Here is a 20,992-nt window from a genome sequence, read left to right as displayed (position 1 = left end):
GCCCAGCGGCATTTACATCCACAGTGATGAAGTGTTTTGAGAGTCTGGTGTTGAAGCATATCAACTCCTATCTGAGTAGTGAATTGGGGAGGATGTAAGCAACAGGTCTATAGCAGATGTCATCCCATTGGCTCTTCAAACAACCTTGGAACATCTGGATAGGTGCATACATCAGAATGCTCTTGATCGATTACAGCTCAGCACTCAATACCATCATCCCCTCAAAACTAATCAGTAAACTCTGGGCCTCAATACCCCCTTGTGCAATTGAATCCTGGATTTCCTCACTTGTAGACCCCAGTCAGTTTGGATTGACAAAAACATCTCCTCCACAATCTCCATCAGCACACAACACCACAGGGAGTTGTGCTTAGCCCTCTGCTCCACTGGCTTTATACCTATGACTGTGTGGCTATGTAAAACTCCAACACTATATACAAGCTAGCTGATGACACCACTGTTGTGAGTTGTATCAAAGGTGGTGATGAATCAGCATGCAGGAGGGAGACTGAGAATTTGACTGAGTGGTGTAATAGCAAAAACCTCTCAATCAATGTCAGTAAGACCAAGGAACTGATTGTGGACTTCAGGAGAGGAAAACCAGAGGTCCATGAGCCAGTAATAATCAGAGAATCAGTGGTGTAGAGGGTCGGTAACTTTAAATTCCTGGGTGCCACTATCTCAGAGGACCGGTTCTGAACCCATCATATAAATTGCAAAGAAAGCACAACAGCTCCTCAACTTCCTCAGGAGTCTGCGGAGATTTGGCATGTCGTTAAAAAACCTTGGCAAACTTCTATGGATGTGTGTTGGAACATGTGCCGACTGGCTGCATTAAAGCCTGGTATGGGAATACCAAAATGTTACAAGAGGTAGAGGATTTGGTCCAGTACATCAAGGGTAAAATCCTCCTAACATTGAGCAAATCTCCAGAAATGTTTCCATAGAAAAGCAGGATCCATCATCAAAGATCCTCACCACCCAGGCTCTCTTCTTGCTGCTACCATCGAGTAGAAGGTACAAGGGCTTCAGGACTCTCACCATCAGGTTCAAGAACAGTTACTACCCCTCAGCCATCAGGGTCTTGAACAAAGGGAGATAACTACATTCATCCTACTTCTGGTTTCCCACAACCAGTGGTCTCACTTTAAGAACCTTTTATCTTGTTATTTCATGCTCATTATGTGTTGCTATTTAATTATGTTTGCAGTTGCCCAGTTTGTTGTCCATTGACCCTGTTTACAGTTACTGTTCTGTAGATTGCCTCGGAGTGCCCACAGGAAAAAGAATATCAATGTTGCATGTGGCGACGTGTGTGTACTCTGATAATCATTTTACTTTGAAATTTGAACCAAGCAGTAATAAATATTGCTTAATAGTAATACTTCAGTGGGAATTTCTTCCTTATCCATAGGTGGTGGTGGAGTGGGAACATGCTCCCGGTTACCTAGTGGACAGTCAGGGCAGGAAAATTCAATCTCTGGTTTTTGTTTGGAAAAGATTTGGGCAGGATTTTGTCCTTGTCCAAGGGTATGAAGGCAGCAACTTTGCAAACTGTAAGTCAGAGTTGTGGTGGTTATCAAGTAGCTTCTTCATATTTTAAAAAAACAAAAAACACATCCATTGACTCATCTCCTGTGTTCACTTGGATGTCTTAGTGACAGGTATACGTGGGAGAAGGTCGCAGAGCTGAACCAACAAAATATGCAGTGGGTCCACTTTCAGATTGATCTGATAATGGCTGTAATCCTTGATTTCAAGAACTATGAATAAAAGAATCTAATTTTTTCTGGGTTGTAATAAAATGCCATTTATTATAGAAAACAAGCCTTGAGCGAAATCAAGTGAAATTATAGGCCCAACCACCCCTTTCTATAACAAAAGCGGAATTGATTTTATCAACACTGAAGCTTTCAGTGACATATTTTCTTCAAAACCTTTTGGTATTGTTTTGACTATATATATGACCTTGTTATTTGTGCCCTTCATTGCTTCTGCCACGTCTATCTGTTGCTGACCCATTTATCACTTGATTTGGTAAATATGTTTGTTTCCAACTGATGCAGTAATTTAATCTCAACAAACTTTAAGAACTGAGATTCCATTGACACAAAATCATTACTTTATGTGTTAATCTAAACTGTTTGATTTGATGGTATCTGCACACTCCAAATAATTATAATAATAACTGCTGGTTATTACAGAACACGATGGTTTGTTGACAGCTTTACAGTTCATGCCAATGGCTATCTCTGATCATGTGCCTTTGTCACTTTAGATATTATATTTGGGAACTATCACAGATTATAGATGGGGAAAACCCTCCTGTAGTTTTCCTCATCGTTCTACCAGCACTTCTTTCAGAAGCTGCACTCACCATGGCTGGTACTTGCCCATTGTTAATTGTCCCTGAGCTGAGGCAATCACATTAGTGGCAAATAGAGCAGTTTGGGTAAGGTTGGCGGATACCCTTCCCCAAAGGGATAATTGGTTATTATCATCTGAAATGTGCATTATGGTACTTAAATATGCAAATGATGGAATTCAGAAATCTACAAAGTTTCTATTGGATCAATATCTGTATACAACTAGTACATTTCTGTATAAAAAAGGCATTTTGTTCAAATTTCAGAACAGTTTGGTGACATGTGCACAAGTAAATAAAGTGTGATTGAGGAGTAAGTGAGTTGTCGGAGTCCAGTTAATCAGTGATGACACATTCTGCTGTCTTCAGTCATAAAAAGGGTGATGGATTAAGAACAGACCTGGTAGCTCTGGCCATCCATAGTGATCAGAAGTAAGAGATTTGTATTCCACCACAATCTGTAACCTCATTGTGTGGCTTATTCTTCAGTTCATTGAGTGAAGAAAAACAGGCATGAAGCATGGGCGAACTAGGAAAGGAAATAACCTTGTGAAACGCAGCTAAAGATCCCACCATCAATGATTCAGTTAACTGTTGGAAAAAATTCAAAGACGTTCTGATCTTTACGGTGGTACCAATCATATGACTGCCAAAGAATATATTGATGCTTTTGCAGCCAACTTCAGACCATTTTTGAGTGGCTGATCCTTTCCGTCTACTCCAGAGGTAACTGCCTTCATAGTCGCCAGTCACTGGCAGTCTTATTAACGAACTATGTAAGGTATCAGGAATGAGTGAATCAGGAATTACAAGCTATATCAGGTATCAGCACTAGGTCACATGAGACCAAAGAGCAATGTAGCTGTAGTGCTGTAGGCTTGCTTTCTGGATCTAGTATGCCTTTTTGCCAAGCTATTCTAGTACTCGACACTGTCATCTACCCAGGTATTTGACAGTTATGAATAACTGATAGCTAGAATTTGATACAACAGGACTGCTTGGTTCAAAATGTATCACAGACGAAAATGCCAAGTTCTAGAGTCAAGCTGAGTGGTAACTGTCCTTGGTGTTTGACAATGTACTGTATTATGCAAAATTGTGATGGAATACTCCCCTGTTTGACTTGGAAATACTGTATATCACTTTCCTCACTGTTTCTGACACAACGTCCTGGAACTGTATTATTTGGGGGTGTATTCGCCAGACACGCTGCAGTGATTTTGTGTTGTACCTCACTATCAAATTTGCAAGAACAATTGAAGATTGCAAAGTACATCATGCTATAAATTAATCAATAAAAAGTACAGAAGAGGCTATCACTAGGGATCAGCCCCGTCATGTGAGGAGAACCCTGATTTCTCCTTAATATTTCAGTACATCAGTGGTACTAAAGCACACCTGATGCCCAGTAGAACTTTCAAAGACTGCTTGTGAAAACAGTTCTTTCCAATTTGAAATTGCGAAAGAGATGAAACATGGTGTATTTCTTCCTCCTCACCATTAGGCAATTGTTTGGATAACAGCTGGTTGATACCATCTACCTGGACACCTTCATTTCCTAAAGAGCTTCAGGTAGCCATAACCAAGCAAAGGAATGCTGGTGGATTCTACAAGCCTATACTGTCCATCAGATGGAAATTGGGAACAGACGGTAAGCATACATTCTTCTCTTTCTAAATTGTTAGTGCATGTTCTCTTCAGGGTTTGTGTCTGCAGTTGAATAAATGATATGATGTGAAGATAAGCTGCCTCCCTTCCAACTGAAGAGATTGCTTGGCAACGTTTTCATCCCTGTGTGGGGGTGTAGATTCATTTGGTGTTTGCATTTTGAATAGGCTCATCCAATAACCCAGAAACATTGATTGGATTTTCATTAGCACTTCTCTCCTTCTCTGGCTCAGACCTCGTGGTGTTTACCTGCTTTTCTATTGCGCTTGCTAGCAAACAAAATTTACCCTGTGGTAAAATATACGAGGATAATCCATGGGTAGACCTTTGAAGAGGGTCTCAAATCGATCATCACCATTTTATGCTGTCGTTTAAGTTCAAAATTCAAGGGAAAAGTGATAAAGAAATTATACTTTTTAATCCAAAATTTCTAATCATTTGCTCTGTTTTATTTCCAATAACGCAGTTCAGCATCTCACTCCCATTTTGACTTTTCTGTCTGTGGCCTCCTACACTATTACAATGAGGCCTAATGCAAGCTTAAAGAACAAAACGTCTCCCATCTGGGCATCTTTCTACTTGCCTGTACAGCTTACTATCAAATTCTCCAAGTTTAGATAACTCATTCTTTCTGTTTTTAAATGAGATCTGCAATCTATAGCCTTTGTACTTTGTTTATCAATTTCCTTTCTTTTGTGCTGGGAATGGCCCAGTAGGCAAGACAATGCAACATTACACATGCTATATAACATTACCAACATATTATACAACGAAGCTTATTCTAATTTTAACTGCCCCTTAAATATCACCATCCAGTTTCACTATCTGATACATTTTCTTTGTTCCACCCATACCCCATACCACTTTCTCAGCCAACTGGTTTCTCTCTTTCTCGACTGAATGGGGGATCCTGGACCTGAAACGCTAACTACTTCTCATCGCAGATGCTGCCTGCTCTGAGTTTTTCTAGCATTTTGTGTTTCACTTTCTACTTCCATTTTTGATAATATACGTATAAATTTGAGTAAAAACTCTGAAGTGATGGCAGATTTGGGAACAGCTTCTTTCCAACTGTGATAAGACTGCTGAACGGATCCTGACCCAAATCTGGGCTGTATCCTCCAAATATCCAGACCTGCCTCTCGGTTTTTTTGCACTACCTTACTTCCCATTTTTCTATTTATGATTTATAATTTAAATTTTTAGTATTTACTAATTTTAACTATTTTTAATATTTTTAATATTTAATATTTGTAATCCAGGGAGTGTGAAGTGCAGAATCAAATATTGCTGTGATGATTGTACATTCTAGTACCAATTGTTTGGCGACAATGAAGTATAAAGTATTAATTGGGAGAAACAGACACCAAAATATTCTGCAGATGCTAGAAATCCAGAGCAACTCACACAAAATGCTGGAGGAACTCAGCAGGTTAGACAGCATTGATGGTGAGAAATAAACAGTCAACATTTCAGGCTGAGGTCTTTCATTAGAACTGGAGAGAAACATCTTTCAGAGCTTTTACAATTCAGATTACTGTGTTCCCAAAACAGAAGCTTTACCCCACCGTCTGCTGAGTTCAAAGTGTTCAGTGCAGTGCTAACTCTTGAAAATGAGCAGAGCTTTCTAAGCTGCTAAATAACATCCTAAACATTTCAACCTTGTATGTTAGCTGACTTCATACCTTTATCCATTGGGTTTTGCAGCTAGTATAACTTATTCTCAAGGAATAGAGATCTCTTTGAAAAAATGGAGCACTGGAGAGGAAAAGTGCATACAATACCAGTTCAATGACAGAATTACGTCCCAAGTAAATCCACAAGGAGAGAAGGTAAGTGCCACACAGAACACATAGATACTGCATTCTGTTACTGCTTTCCTTGGCTGATCAAATCTTCCATAATCTGATGATCATATATCAACAAATACAGGGCTAGCTCTTGCATAAGAACAGAAAAATGAGAAATTCTGCAGAAATCTGAAGCAGCACATAGAAAACGCTAGATGAATTCACCAGGTCAGGGCAGCATCTATGGAAATTTTTGGAAAGTTGATGTTTCGGGTTATTACCTTTCTTCAGGACTGGAAAGGAAGGGGGAAGTATAAAATGGTGGTGGAGGAGAAAGCAGATAGCTAGAAGGTGATAGGTGAAGCCAGGTGGGTGAGGGCTGGAGAGGAAGGAATCTGAGAGGAGAGTGGACCACAGGATAAAGGGAAAGAGGGGACGACTCAGGTATGAAGAGGTATGGGGCCAGAGTGAGAAATAGAAGAGGAGAGCATATTTTTTTTCTCTGGAAGGAGCAATCGATGTTCTTTCCATCAGGTTGGCTACCCAGACAGAATACAGGTGTTGCTCCTCCACCCTGAGGGTGGCCTCGTCATGGTATAAGAGGAAGCCATGGACCAACAGTTCTGGTCACCTCACTACAGGAAGGATGTGGAACCTATAGAAAGTGTGCAGAGGAGATTTACAAGGATGTTGCCTGGATTGGGGAGCATGCCTTATGAGAATAGGTTGAGTGAACTCGGCCTTTTTTCCTTGGAGCGACAGAGGATGAGAGGTAACCTGATAGAGATGTATAAGATGATGAGAAGCATTGATCGTGTGGATAGTCAGAGGCTTTTTCCCAGGGCTGAAATGTCTAACACGAGAGGGCACAGTTTTAAGGTGCTTGGAAGTAGGTACAGAAGAGATGTCAGGGGTAAGTTTTTTACACAGAGAATGGTGAGTGCGTGGAATGGGCTGCCGGCAATAGTGGTGGAGGTGGATACGACAGGGTCTTTTAAGAGACTCTTGGATAGGTACATGGAGCTTAGAAAAATGGAGGGCTATGGGTAACCCTAGGTAATTTCTAAGGTAAGTACATGTTCAGCCCAGCATTGTGCGGTAAGTTTTCTATGTTTCTGTGACATGTCAGAGTGGGAATGGGAATTAAAAAGTTGGGCTACTGGGAAGTTCTGCTTTTGGTGGATAGCATGGAAGTTCTTGACGAAGTCGTCCACTAACTTATGACAGGTCTCACCGATGTAGAGGAGGCCGTATCAGGAGCACTGGACACAATAGGTGACCCCAGCAGATATGCAGGTGAAGTGTTGCCTCACTTGGAAGGACTGTTTGGGACCCTGATTGTTGCTAAGGGAGGAGGTGAATGGGTAAGTGTAGCATTTTGACAACTTGCAGGGATAAGTGCCTGGAGGGAGATTAGTGGGGAGGGACAAATGGACAAGGGAATCATGGAGAGGAGGATGGTAAAGATATGTTTGGTAGTAGGGTCCTTTGGAGATGGTGGAAGTTGTGGAGAATGTATTGCATGTGGAGGTACAGAGGCTGGTAGAGGAAGTATGGTGGTTAAGGCGGCAGATGTTTGGGAACTGGAGGAGATCCACTTAAAGGCAACATCAATAATGGAGGAAGAGAAACCCTGTTCTTTGAAGAAGCAGGTATGGAAAGGAAAGCCACATCTTGGGAGCGGAACTGAGAAAAGTGAATAGCATTTTTACATGCGATGATGGGAAGAAGTATAGTTGAGATAGCCATTGGAATTGGTAGGTTTATAAAAGATGTCAGTCGACATTTTGTCCCCAGAGATGGAGACAGAGAGATTGAGAAAGGGGAGAGAGGTGTTAGAAATGGTTCAAGTGAATTTCGGGGCAGGGAGGAAGTTGGAGGCATGTGGGTAGACAGTTGCTGCTGATTGAGGCACTTGTTCCTGTACTGACTCTACCCCTCACTGTTCCTCACATAGGTTTTACCTTGTCCTCCCTGTCTGTTGTAAACTGCATCCAATTCCATCATCTTCACTAATTCGCCATCACTTCCTTGATTCCATTCCCAACCCATCTCTCATTTTGCAATATTCCAATTTGCTTTTCTTCATACAGTCCTGAAACGTCTAGTTTGGACTTGGCTTGCAGGCTTTTTACTGCATTTACCTTTTTTGGTGCACTGACATAAGATTCAGATCTTTCCTCTGGTTGAAATGTCTTTTCCAGAATATTTAACAGTCCCAGAATGCCACCTCATCCTGAGGTCTGCTTTAGTTCCTTTTGTTAGCTCCAAATTTGAAGTCTAGTCGACCATTAGTTTTTAAATTCCTAGTTTATATTAATAACTACTTTTTAAGATAACTTACTGAATCATGTTTAGTAATAACATATGATTTGATGTAATAAGCAACTTTTCAGTATTATATTTCTATCTGTGCTAGAGCTGAATCCCAACCATGGCCTGTTCATATGCAGTGGTAGAGTCTGACATTTATTCTTGCAACACCAGAGACATTGTAACCTGAGTTTAAAACAAAAACAATTTTGCAGTAATGTTACTGGCTTCAGAAGTGCCTCTATAACCTCTCTTAGCTTATTAAAGCATAAGGCAGTGTGACTGTTAAGAGTGATAGTGGATTCATTAATAATTAAATGAATGGATCAGCTGTTTATATGCTGTGTCATGTTCTGATGTACAATTGACCTGCTGGAGAGGAGAATCAACAAAACATGGTTCAAAGAGCAGTGCTAATTCCATGTGCATTATGTTTAAAACATTTTAGAATGGGAGGCTTTTGTCAGCACTGCATCCTGTTCAACAATTTCTACATGGATCAGTGCTGCAAAGTATTTTGTCACACTTCACATGACTTGAGTGTGGGACAAGCCTGCATATAGTAATCTAACTGAACTCTGTGTACAACTTTACATTTAGATCTGTTAAACTTGTTAACTTTTGCCTATTTTCCTGTTTAAATTTATTGTGATCATAGGCGTACATAGTGTTAAATGCCTTAAAAAATAAGTTTTTGCAGCATCGTACATGCGTTCACCGTAGAGTGAGGACAAACACAAGTTCTGATAAATTTATCATAACTTATGTGTCTTTCTAAGGCACCAAGTTGCATTTTATAGATTTGTATTAATGTTAGCAGCTGATGGTGTCTCCTCCTACATTGCAGTGGGCATTCTTATTGGAGAGATTTGAGGTAGATCCAGACCAGGAATACACAGTGACAGCATGCAGCTTACCAAGAGCCAACATCAATCAAGATAATGATTGTCCACAAGTAAAGTACATTGTGCCTGGTACGTGTTCCAAAAGTAGTGTTACTATTTCACTATTTTTTTTACGTTCTTGTTCTGCCTGTTTTTCTTGCGGTCAGATAAATGACCATCAAAGTTTCTAATACATTTCTGCTCTGTGGTATCATGTTAGAAGCACCTGTCCTCTGACTGCTTGAAGTTACATGTATAGTACTTAAAGGGAGCTAGATTTGTTGAACTAAGCGACATGGTCATTAATGTTGTTCTAATTAAAATACGTCAGTTATGAGATGTTGATTCCTCATGATTTTTAACTCGTGCAAATTATTTTGGGGAAAATGCAGTTTTTTTGTTTGGAAAAACATTGTTTTTTGATAGAAATAAAAGAATATGGTAAGTTCAATTAAACCACTGTTAATGTTGAAAAAAAATTGTAAATACCAAGCAACTTATAGTAAGAATAGAGTTTATTGCAGTCACTGGTGTAAAGATCTTAACCTGAAAAAGTGTGTTTTTATTTTACTTGTCCTGAAAGAGGAGATTTTAGAAAGCACAAATAATGAGTCAAGGAAAGATTGGCATCAATCTTCAGTCCTGCTGATGCAACTCTATCATACTTGCTCATTTCTAAATTATTTCCTGTGTTGTGGTGAATGGCCCACACCTCTTAGGACATGCCCTCTTCTCATTGTTACCATCAGGAAGGAGGTACAGAAGCCTGAAGGCACACACTCAGCCATTCAGGATCAGCTTCCTCTCTGCCATCCGATTTCTAAGTGGAGGTTGAACCTGTGAAGACTACCACACTAACTTTTTATTTCTGTTTTTGCACTACTTATTTTAATTTTACTATTTAATATACATTTATGTACTTGCTGTAATTCAGTTTTTTTCCTATATCAGGGGGTATGGAGGGAAGGCTGGTACAGGGTTCTGAGTTGGATGATCAGCCATGATCATACTGAATAGCGGTGCAGGCTCGAAGGGCCGAATGGCCTACTCCTGCACCTATTTTCTATGTTTCTATGTATTGCATTGTACTGCTGCTGCAAAGTTAACAAAGTTCAGAACATATGCCGGTGGTATTAAATCTGATTCTGATTTAACAAGATTCCTGATAGCTTACATAAACACTCATGCAGTGCAGCAGTTTCAAGACAGATATCTAAATTTGGGGAAAGATTCATTTTTTGGGTATGGTCTGTAATTTGCTTTATTTGGGAAGAAGTTGAACTGACTATTTTTTCCTGTAGGTTGCAGCGATAACTTGATGAAGTATACTGAGGTCTGCAAGCGAAGAGGTGAGTTAAGTTTGCTTTAGAGATAGAGTAGGCATGGAATAATTTTCTTGTAAAAGGTGCTATAATTTAAGTCTATGACAATGAGTTATGGTTCTATGCTCTCCTCTTTGAACTACAGTAGGCATTTATTTGTTGACTAACTCAAATTTTTAAATACTCTTTTTGGAGTAGGAAATCCTCTGAAGCATGCAGATCACTAATTCTTGCACAGAACAATTAAGGTTAGGCTTCCATTACTTCAAGCTACTGTTCAAGTTCTGAGCTGATATGACCAGCAAGCAGCCAATGTAAAACGAGAGTGTGGAAAGAGATGGAAATATTGTTACGTCTTTGTTCTGCATAAGGAAAGGTAAATAGGGTGATAACAGCAGTTAAGATTTTGTAGGGGGATGGGGGAGGGTGGGACGTTAGCCTAGAATTTAGATTGCATCTGATTCAGGTGTGCTAGAAGATCTCCCTGCTTTTAAAAATGTATAAGCTAGTGTTTGTTAGCATTAGAACGTTTTGAACTGGGAGGAGAAAATGGATTAAAATTGAATCTGTGCAATTCATGATGGAACCCCATACAACTCAGCACAACTGTGGACATTTTAGTGTGCAGGAATTGCATTTTGTGCCTTTATAAGCACAATCTCCATTGCAGCTCTACCACTGTCACTGCAGAGAAGAAGGAATGAACTCCATAATTTACCAAAAGAGACCATCCTACTACACAAAATGCCTGACAGGAAAGTTGTCTTCTGCACTGGGAAGCATAGGAATCAGCCAGGCAAACTTAAGACCCTGACAGGAAATTGCTTAAGTAGTCTGTGAGGAGTGAGAGTTTGTATAGTCTGGAGCTGTATTAAGATGAACTACATACAACTAAAAGCACTTCACACTTAATGATGCCTTATCTGGACACTGCTACCCTCTCCACATAACACCTTCTAAATTGTCCCCCACATTGACAACTTTGGTGAGCATTTAATGTACATTCCCTATGTTTTGTCCCCTGCTACCCCTCTCTGCAATGTATCGAATCCTTTTTGTTCCTCATTGAACTGTGGTGTTAACACTGTTTATCTCTCCAATTATGCTGCATGATCTGCATTTTCTATTTAGTTGTAGAACTACAATTTTTGAATTATGGATATTACCTATTCTGAGTAAAATCTGTTTTAGGCCACATACTTTTATAATGTGCATTCTTTATGAACACTCGTGAATGGTGTTCTATCAATTGAATTCGGTAGGAAACTGATTAATTTAAATAAAGCCAGGTAAGACTTTCTGAAGACAATTGAATGTTCTTAATTGATCTGTGGGGAACAAAATTGTATAATCTTCAAATGGAACCTATTTTCTGCACAGACCAGTGCATATAGTCTTGGCAAATATCAGGCAGAGAAGCAATATCTTAGCTGCACTTGTAGTGATAATTTATCTTAGTAATTTTCTTGCTGATGATCAGTGATCATGTGCAAGATTGTGGAAGTAATCCATTTATTCACTGCAAGAATGTTGCTTACTTTGAAGTCTGAATACTTAATAACAGACATAATGTCCACTATACAGTGAAAAGTTTTTTTAAAATACTAACACTAAAGGTCATCAGGAAACAGTGGAAAAGGCAAGAAGGATATTGGATTTTAATAATTCTTCATCTCTGCATTTACAGGCAGTCTATGGGATCCTAATGTGAGATACATCAGAAATGAAATGAAGATGACTATCTTCTTCCAGACTGGAAATTATTCACATAAGTACAAAGTTGTGTTGCAAAGTCTTGAATCAAATAAGATCTGCAATAATGCTGCAGAAACTCTTGAGGAGGTAAAAATCTTCTGGTGAATGTTATGCAGCTTTTTTGATTACCTGGTAGATTTGGTTATTAAAATTTCATTAGATCTTAGGGATTTGTCCTCCTTACTGTTCTTCAAGATCCACAATACCACATCTCAATATCACAATGCCCTGGAATATCCCTCATCTTGCTATCCCTGGCGAATACTGAAGCAAAATACTAGTATAGTACCTTGTTCATGTCTGCTCCAGGTGTAAGTCCCCTCCTTTGTTCTTGAAATACTGGGGTTTTAATCCTACTCACCAAAAACACAACATTGCCCCCTTTGGCCCTCCTGATTCCCTGTTTAAGTTCCCTGACTCCCACAGTTACCTTGACTACACCTCTTCCCACCCTGTCACTTGCAGTTATGCTACTCATTTTTCATTCCTCTATCTCCACTGCATCTGTTCTTATGATGAGGCTTTCCACTCAATGACAGTCAGAAAATGGAGTCTCTCTCTCCATTGGTTTCAATGCAGCCCTTACCCACATCTCCATTTTCTGCAAGTCTATCCTTGCCTATTTCCACCCTCCCCCCAGCATAACAGGGATAGGGTTCCCCTTGTTCTCGCTGTCCCACAAGCCTTTGCATCCGACACATTCTTCTCCCCAATTCCTGCCACCTCCAGCAAGATCTCACCACCAGACACATCTTCCCCTTCCCTCTCCTCTCCACTTCCTGCAGGGGTGTTTCTCTCTCCAACACCCTTGTCTGTTCACCCTTCCACGCACTTAAACCTGCAACCATTCTGAGTGCTACACCTTCACTTGTACTGCTTGCCTCAGTACCATCAGGGCCCTGAGCAGTCCCTGTAGGTGAGGCAATGCTTCACATACAAATCATCTGGGTTGTTGATTGCATCTGGTGCTCCCGTACAGCCTCCTGTACATTGGTGAGATGGTATGGAGGTTGAGCGCCTTCGCTCTGTCCTCTGTGACAGCCAGAATCCCTACCTATTTTAATTCCATCCTTCATCCCATGCCGACAATCCTGTTCGCGGTCTCCTCTACTACCACATTCGGACCAGGTACAGATCAGAGGGGCAACACCTCATGTTCTGTCTTGGTAGTCTCCAATCTGATGGCATTAACATTGATTTCTATAACTTCCGATAACTGCTCCCCTGTGCCCCCTCCAGCATCAACCTTTGTTTTCCCTTATCCTTCTGGACCCTTAGCCTTTCTCCCTCCCCTCCCCACCTCAAAAGACCTGCCCATCATCTTCACCTTCCTCTGGTTCCTCACCCACATCCCCTTATTCTGTGGTCTACTGGCATCTATTGGATTCCTTTTTCTCAGTCCTTTACTTCCTCCAGCTATCCCCTCCCAGCTTCTGACCTCCTTCCTACCTTCCCACCTTCCCCCTTGACTGGATTTGCCTGGCATTCACCTCCTGTTACCCCCACCCTTTTATTCTGGCTTCTGTTCACTATCTTTCCAGTCTTGATAAAGGGTCTTGGCAGGAAGTGTTGACTGTTCATTTCCCTCCATAGATGCTTCCTGATCTTGCTGAGTTCTTCTAGTGTTTTGTATCTTACTTAAATTCTTCTTTTATGTTCTTCAAAGGCTCTGTCCAGCTTCAGCTTCCTAAACCTGTATATGCTTCCTTATTTTTGACTAAATATGCAAAATCTCTCGTTACTCAAAGTTTCTGAATCTTGCTTTTCTTTTTTTTTCCCTCCTCATAGGAACGTATAGGTCCTGTATTCTGTCCAGCTGACCTTTAACCAAGTCAAATGTCAAATGTGAGCTTATCCAATAACAGCTATTCCTGCTTACTCTTACTAACTAATACTGTCGTTATTAGCAACCCCTTCCTCTTAAAAAATATTTTCCTCTTTCCCCCCCCCCTTTCCTCTCCTCCCCACTCTCACCTTTACTACTTCTCACCTGCCTATTACTTCCCCTGGGTCCCCTCATCCCTCCCTTTCTCCAATGGTAAACTCTCCTGTTTTATCAGATTCCTTCTCCCACCTGGCTTTATCTTTCACCTTCCAGCTAACCTCCTTCCCACCCCCTCCCCACCTTTCTATTCTTGTATCTTTCCTTTTCCATTCTAAAGAAAGGTCCCGACCTGAAACATTGACTGTTTATTCCTGTCCATAGTTGCAGCCTGACCTGCTGAGTTCCTCCAGCATTCTGTGTGTGTTGCTTTGAATTTTCAACATCTGCAGATTTCCTCATGTTTATGTTATTAGCCTTTCCCAATTTAGCACTTTTCCCTAAGGTCCATTCTTATTGTCGTCAATAACTATCTGAAAACTTAGGAAGTTATGATCATTGTTCCCAAAATGCTGTCCTATTGAAACTTCAGTCACCTAGCTAGGCTCATTTCCCATGCGAGGTCTATTATTACTCCCTTCCCTGGTTGGATTACTTCCACACTGTCGAGAAATCCTCCTGATTATGCCTGACAAATTCTGCCCCATGTCAGCCTCTGACACTAAGGGTCAATATTGGTAAAATTAAGACCATAAGACATAGGAGCAGAATTAGGCCATTTGGCCCATCGTGTCAGCTCATGGCTGATCCTTTTTCCTATCTCCTTCTCAACCCCAGTTCCTGGCCTTCTCCCCGTAACCTTTGATGCCATGTCCAATCAAGAACCTGTCACGCTCTGCCTTAAATACACCAAACAACCTGACCTCCACAGCTGCATGTGGTAATAAATTCCACAAATTCACCATCCTCTGGCTAAAGAAATTTTTCCCCATCTGTTTTAAATGGGCGCCCTCTATCTTGAGGCTGTTCCCTCTTGTCCCCTACCATGGGAGCATCCTTTCCACATCTACTCTGTCTAGGCGTTTCAACATTCAAAAGGTTTCAATGAAATCCCCCCTCAGTCTTCTAAATTCCAGTGAGTACAAACCCAGAGCTATCATACATTCCTCATACGATAACCCTTTCATTCCCGGAATCATCCTTGTGAACCTCCTTGGAACCCTCTCTAATGCCAGCACATCTTTTCTTAGATGAGGAGCCCAAAACTGTTCACAATATTCAAGATGTGGCCTCACCAGAGCCTTATAAAGCCTCAGCCTCATGTCCCTGCTCTTATATTCTAGACCAGGGGTAGGCAACCTACGGCCCACGGGCCAGATCTGGCCCGCGAAGGTATTCTGACTGGTCCGCAAGCAAATATTGGGATGCTATGCTTATCCAGCCCGCGAGTGATTTTTACTTATTCTGAGTGTTTCATGCAACCACACTGATGGACATGCATGGCGTCTTGTTACACTGGCCCCAGGTTCCGTTTTGTTCCAAACCAAACATTGGTATATACGAATGACGGGAAGGCAGACTACCTGATTAATATGTATTAGATACTCTCCAAACACGCACAGGTTTTCAGATGGGATCGTTCAAATTTGTAAACAGAAACAGCGTCACTGTTTTAATAAGAAATCCACGCTAAATATCCAGATATTTACATGTGATATGATACTTGTTGAATAACTCGTGTTTCGAAATAAAATCAAAGAAAAAAATTGCAGTGGCAATGATTGCAAAACGCAGGAAGGTAGACAGTGAGTGCCGAAAAAGCAGTGAAAATGAAGGAAATAGCAGCTATGAAGTCTCAAAACATATTGCAGAAAAGATGAAGCCTTTTACAGATGGAGAGTTTGTTAAAGAATGCTTACTGGCAGTAGTGGATATTGTTTGTCCTGAAAAGAAATCTTTATTTGCATCTATCAGCCTGTCAGCAAGAACGATCACACGGCGAGTTGAAGAAATGTCAGTAAACATTAAAAGTTGTTTAAGGGATGCCTGCAACGAATTGCATTTTTTTTCAATTGCGCCTGATGAGAGTACAGACTTGAGAGACACTGCTCAACTTGCAGTGTTTGTGTGAGGAGTGACCTCAACTTGTCAAATTTTTGAAGAGTTTATTCAATTAATTCCTATGAAGAACACGGTTACTGGAGCAGACATTTTTGAAGCTTTGTTGAAAATGATGTCAGAAATAAGACTTAATGTTTTGAAGCTAATTGGCATCACAACTGATGGCACACCAGCAACGGTGGGACAGAAAAACTAAACTGAGTTCTTTGATTACTAATTGGCATCCTTGGTTAAGCGCAAATGATTTTCTAGCATGTGTTATTCATTAATTTGAGGCAAAACATAACTAGATGCATTTAAATGGATAATTCCCATATTTCAAGTTTTTTATGGCATTTATCTGGCTCACCAACTGCTCATTAATAAGCGATCTGGCCCACAGAGGCAAAAAGGTTGCTGACCCCTGTTCTAGACCTTTTGAAATGAATACTAACCTTGCATTTGCCTTCCTCATCACCAACTCTACTTGCAAATCAACCTTTAGGTTGTTCTGACAAGGGCTGTCAAGTTTCTTTGCATCTCAGATTTTTGGATTTTCTCCCCATTTAGAAAATAGTCTACACATTTATTTCTTCCATCAAAGTGCATGATCATGCAATTTTGAACATCATATTTCATTTGCCACTTCCTTCCCCATTTTTCTAACCTAAGCCCTGCAGCCTTCCTATTTCCTCAACACTACCTGCCCCACCACCAATCTTTGTATCATCTGCAAACTTGGTAACAAAGCCATCTATTCCATCATCTAAATCATTGATATACAGTATAAAAAGAAGCGGTCCCAACACCAACCCTTGTGGAACACCACTAGTCACTGGCAGCCAACCAGAGAAGGATCCTTTTATTCCCGCTCACTGCCTCCTACCAATAAGCCAATCCACGTCAGTAACTTTCCAGTAATACCATGGGCTCTTAATTTGGTCAGCAGCCTCGTGTGTGGCACCTTGTCAAATCACCCTCTACAATGTTACATTTCCATCTTTTCATAATCTACCTATATTTCTGTTCCTGTATCTCCTGCTGGCTATCAGAAGAACTGTCAGGGAGGGTAAGAATAGGATGATTTGGCAGATGAATGTATGGCTGAGAAATTGGTGCAGGGGTCAAGGTTTGAATTCTGGATCATTGGGATCTCTACTGGGGAAGGTATGACCTGTACAAAAAGGACTGGTTACAATGAACATGAGGGGCACTAATATCCTTGCGGGCAGGTTTGCTGGAGCTGTTCAGGAGGGTTGACACTAACTTGACAGCAGGAGGGGAGTCAGGTGGGTAAGTCTGAGGATGGGCAGTTGCTCTACAAGTACACGCAATGTGTAGTAAGACTGAAGAAGGATTGGCAGATGATAGGGCAAAATTGCAGCCATTAGACAGGAGAGGAATTAAGTCAGTTGGCCCATCGAGTCTGCTCCACCATATCATCATGACTGATCCAATTCACCCCTCAGCCCCATTCTTCTGCTTTCTCTCCATAACCTTCCATGCCCTAACTAATCAAGAACCTATCAACTTCCGTGTTAAATAACACCCAATAACTTGGCCTCCACAGTAGCCTATGGCACTGCATTCCACAGATTCACCACCCTCTGCCTAAAAAGATTCCTCCTCATCTCCTTTCCAAATATGTGTCCTCTGGTCATAGACTCCACCATTTTAGGAAACATCCTCTCCACATCCACTCTATCTCGGCTTTTCAACATTCTGTAGGTTTCAATGAGAATTCCCCCTCATTCTTATAAATTCCAGCGAGTACAGGCCCAGAACCAACTAACGCTCTTCATACAATAGCCCTTTCGTTCCTGTGATAATTCTCATGTACCTCCTCTGAACCCTCTCCAATGTCTGCACATCCTTTCTTAGATAAGGAGCCCAAAACTGCTCTCAATACTCCAAGTGAGGCCACACCGGTGTCTTATAAAGCCTCAGTATTATATCTTTGCATTCTAGTCCTCTCGAAATGAATGCTAATATTGCATTTCCCTTCCTCACCTCCAATTCAACCTGCAAGTTTACTTTTAAGGAATCCTGCATGAGGACTTCCAAGTCATCTTTGCAGGTCGGATTTTTGAATTTTCTGCCCATTTAGAAAACAGGCTATGTTTTTGTTCCAATCAGTCTGTGGGATGAGTTGAAGTATGGTGTGGGGCCAAAGTCATAAAGGGTGATGAATACAAGGTTGGAAGTGTTATATTTGAATGCACGCAGTACGCAGAATCGAGTAGATTATCTTGTAGCACAGTTAGAGATTGGCAGCTGTGACGTTGTGGACATCATTGAGACTTGCCCGAACAAAGGTCGTAGTGGGAGCTTAACATCCAAGGACACACCTTGTAGCGAAAGGACAGATGGGTAGGCAGAGGGAGTGGTGTGGTTGTTGGTAAAAAATGAAACCTAATCCTCGGAAAGAGGATGGGAAGATATAGAATCCTTATGGATAGAGTTAAGAAACTGCAAGAGTAAAAACTCCCTCATGGGAGTTACATACAATCCCCCAAACAGTAGTTAGGACATGGAGTACAAATTACAAAGGGAGATAGAAAAGGCATGTAAAAAGGGAAATGTTACGATAGTCATGGGGGGATTTCAATGTGCAGGTAGATTGGGAACCAACGCCAACCTGATTTTCCCAAAAGAGGGAATTTGTAGGATGTCTTTGAGATGGCTTTTTAGAGCAGCTTCTGGTTAAGCCCACTAGGGAAAAGGCAATTCTGGATTGGGTGTTGTGTAATGAAACAGATTTGATTAGGCAGTTCATGGTAAAGGAATTCTTTGGAGGCAGTGATCATAATATGACAGAATTCACCCTGCAGTTTGAGAGGGATAAACTAAAGTCAGATGGATCAGTTTTATAGTGGGGTAAAGGCAATTACAGAGGCATGAGAGAAGAGTTGGCCAAAGTTAATTGGAAGGGGACACTAGCAGGGATGATGGCAGAACAGCAATGGCTGGAGAGGGCGTAATGATGCTGGAGAGATAGTAATGGCAAACAAGGAAATTGCAAATGAAGTTAATAAGTATTTTGCATCAGTCGTCACTGTGGTAGACACTAGCAGTATGCCAGAAATTCAGCGGGCAGAAGTGAATGTAGTTGCTATTACTAAGGAGAAGGTGCTAGGGAAGCTGAAAGGTGTGAATGTAGGTAAGTCACCCGAACCAGCTGGATTACACCCCAGGGTTCTGAAAGAAGTAGTTGAAGATATTGTGGTGGAATTAGTAATGAGCAAATCTCTTACCTGCTCTTCTTTCAGTTAGTCTTGACGAAGGGTCTCGGCCCAAAACATCGACTGTACCTCTTCCTAGAGATGCTGCCTGGCCTGCTGCGTTCACCAGCAACGTTGATGTGTGTTGCTTGAATTTCCAGCATCTGCAGATTTCCTCGTGTTTGCGTTTTTAAATTCACTACTGTGAAGCTTCTTCCGGTGAGGCCTACACTGAAGAAGTTTAAATCTTTCCTTCGACAGGAGTTCAGTGAAACTATCTCGCACTGCTCCCCATCTGTAATTTCGTCGGCTCCTCAACTTTTCGACCACATTTTGACTCAGGCTCGCTATCACAGCCATATATCCTTTCTTCGAACGTATCTCCGCCGCCAACTTACTCCAGTTGGCTTCCAATCAACTGTCCAGCCCTTGGCTCCATCCCTCCCCCTCCTGTCTTCTCCTATCATTTTAGGTCTCTTCCCCCCCCCCCCCAACTTTCAAATCTCTTACCAGCTCTTCTTTCAGTTAGTCCTGACGAAGTGTCTCGGCCCGAAACGTCGACTGTACCTCTTCCTAGAGATGCTGCCTGGCCTGCTGCGTTCACCAGCAACATTGATGTGTGTTGCTTAAATTTCCAGCATCTGCAGATTTCCTTGTGTTTGCAAAACTCACTAGGTTCTGGAATGGTTCCCAAGGATTGGAAAAGGACAAATGTCACTTCACTCTTTAAGAAGGGAGAAGGTAGAGAAAGGAAATTATAGGCCAGTTAGCCTGACTTCAGTGATTGGGAATCATTATTAAGGATGTGGTTTCAGGATACTTGGAGACACATGATAAAATAGGCCAAACTCAGCATGGATTCCTTGAGGGAATATCTTGCCTGACAAATCTGTTGGAAGTCCTTGAGGAAATAATAGGCAGGATAGATAAAGCAGAGTCGGTAGATGTTGTTTACTTGGAGTCTCAGAAGCTCCTTTGACAAGGTGCCACACATGAGGCTGTTTAACAAGATAAGGTCCAATGGCATTACAGGAAATATAGCAGCATGAATAGAAGATTGGCTGACTAGCAGGAGACAACAAATGGGAACAAAGGGGGCCTTTTCTGTTTGACTGCTGATGACTAGTGGTGTTCCGTAGGGGTGATTTTGATCTGCTACTTTTCACGTTATATTTTCATGATCTGGATGACAAAATTAGTAGCTTTTTTGCCAAGTTTGCAGAAGATACAAAAATAGTGGAGGGCTAAGTAGTGTTGAGGAAGCAGGGAGTCTGTCTGCAGAAGGTCTTGAACAAATCAGGAGAATGGGCAAGGAAGTGGCAGATGGATATAATGCAGAGAAGTGTATGGTCATGCACTTTGGTAGAAGGAATAAAGGCATAAACTACTTTCTAAATGAGGAGAAAATTCAGAAATCAGAGGTGCAAAGGGACTTGGGAGTCCTTGTGCAGGATTCCCTAAAGGTTAACTTGCAGATTGAGTCAGTGGTAAGGAAGGCAAGTGCAATGTTAGCATTCATTTTGAGAGGACTAGAATCATCGTCATGGCTATCCCTCGAGGTCGAGGATGATGGTCTTCGTTCTGAAGAAGTGGCCCACAGAGCAAAGAGACCTGTGAGTGTATTTGTTTAATGTGTACTTGATGTTGCACTCCAAGAAGCACACGATACTTCACAAATCAACCAACTGATTCCAATGGCATGGAAACCACGACGATTGGAGCTGATGGATTTGTTGCAGCCTTCATCCGCTT

General features: G+C 41.3%; 1 protein-coding gene across 1 annotated transcript in view; it reads left to right on the top strand.

Moving 5' to 3' along the window:
- Positions 1-20,992, top strand: part of LOC134351625 (interleukin-17 receptor A-like) — a 64,132-nt gene that overhangs the window by 19,846 nt on the left and 23,294 nt on the right. Inside the window, exons 3-7 of the mRNA XM_063058024.1 lie at positions 3,870-4,016; positions 5,741-5,865; positions 8,984-9,110; positions 10,322-10,369; positions 12,030-12,184. Of these exons, the coding sequence (XP_062914094.1) occupies positions 3,870-4,016; positions 5,741-5,865; positions 8,984-9,110; positions 10,322-10,369; positions 12,030-12,184 (602 nt within the window). The remainder of the gene's footprint in view (positions 1-3,869; positions 4,017-5,740; positions 5,866-8,983; positions 9,111-10,321; positions 10,370-12,029; positions 12,185-20,992) is intronic.

Source organism: Mobula hypostoma, chromosome 9, assembly GCF_963921235.1.
Source record: "Mobula hypostoma chromosome 9, sMobHyp1.1, whole genome shotgun sequence".
Lineage (NCBI taxonomy): Eukaryota > Metazoa > Chordata > Chondrichthyes > Myliobatiformes > Myliobatidae > Mobula > Mobula hypostoma.
The sequence above is the reverse complement of the archived record's forward strand: the minus strand, read 5'-3'. Positions and strand labels throughout refer to the sequence as shown.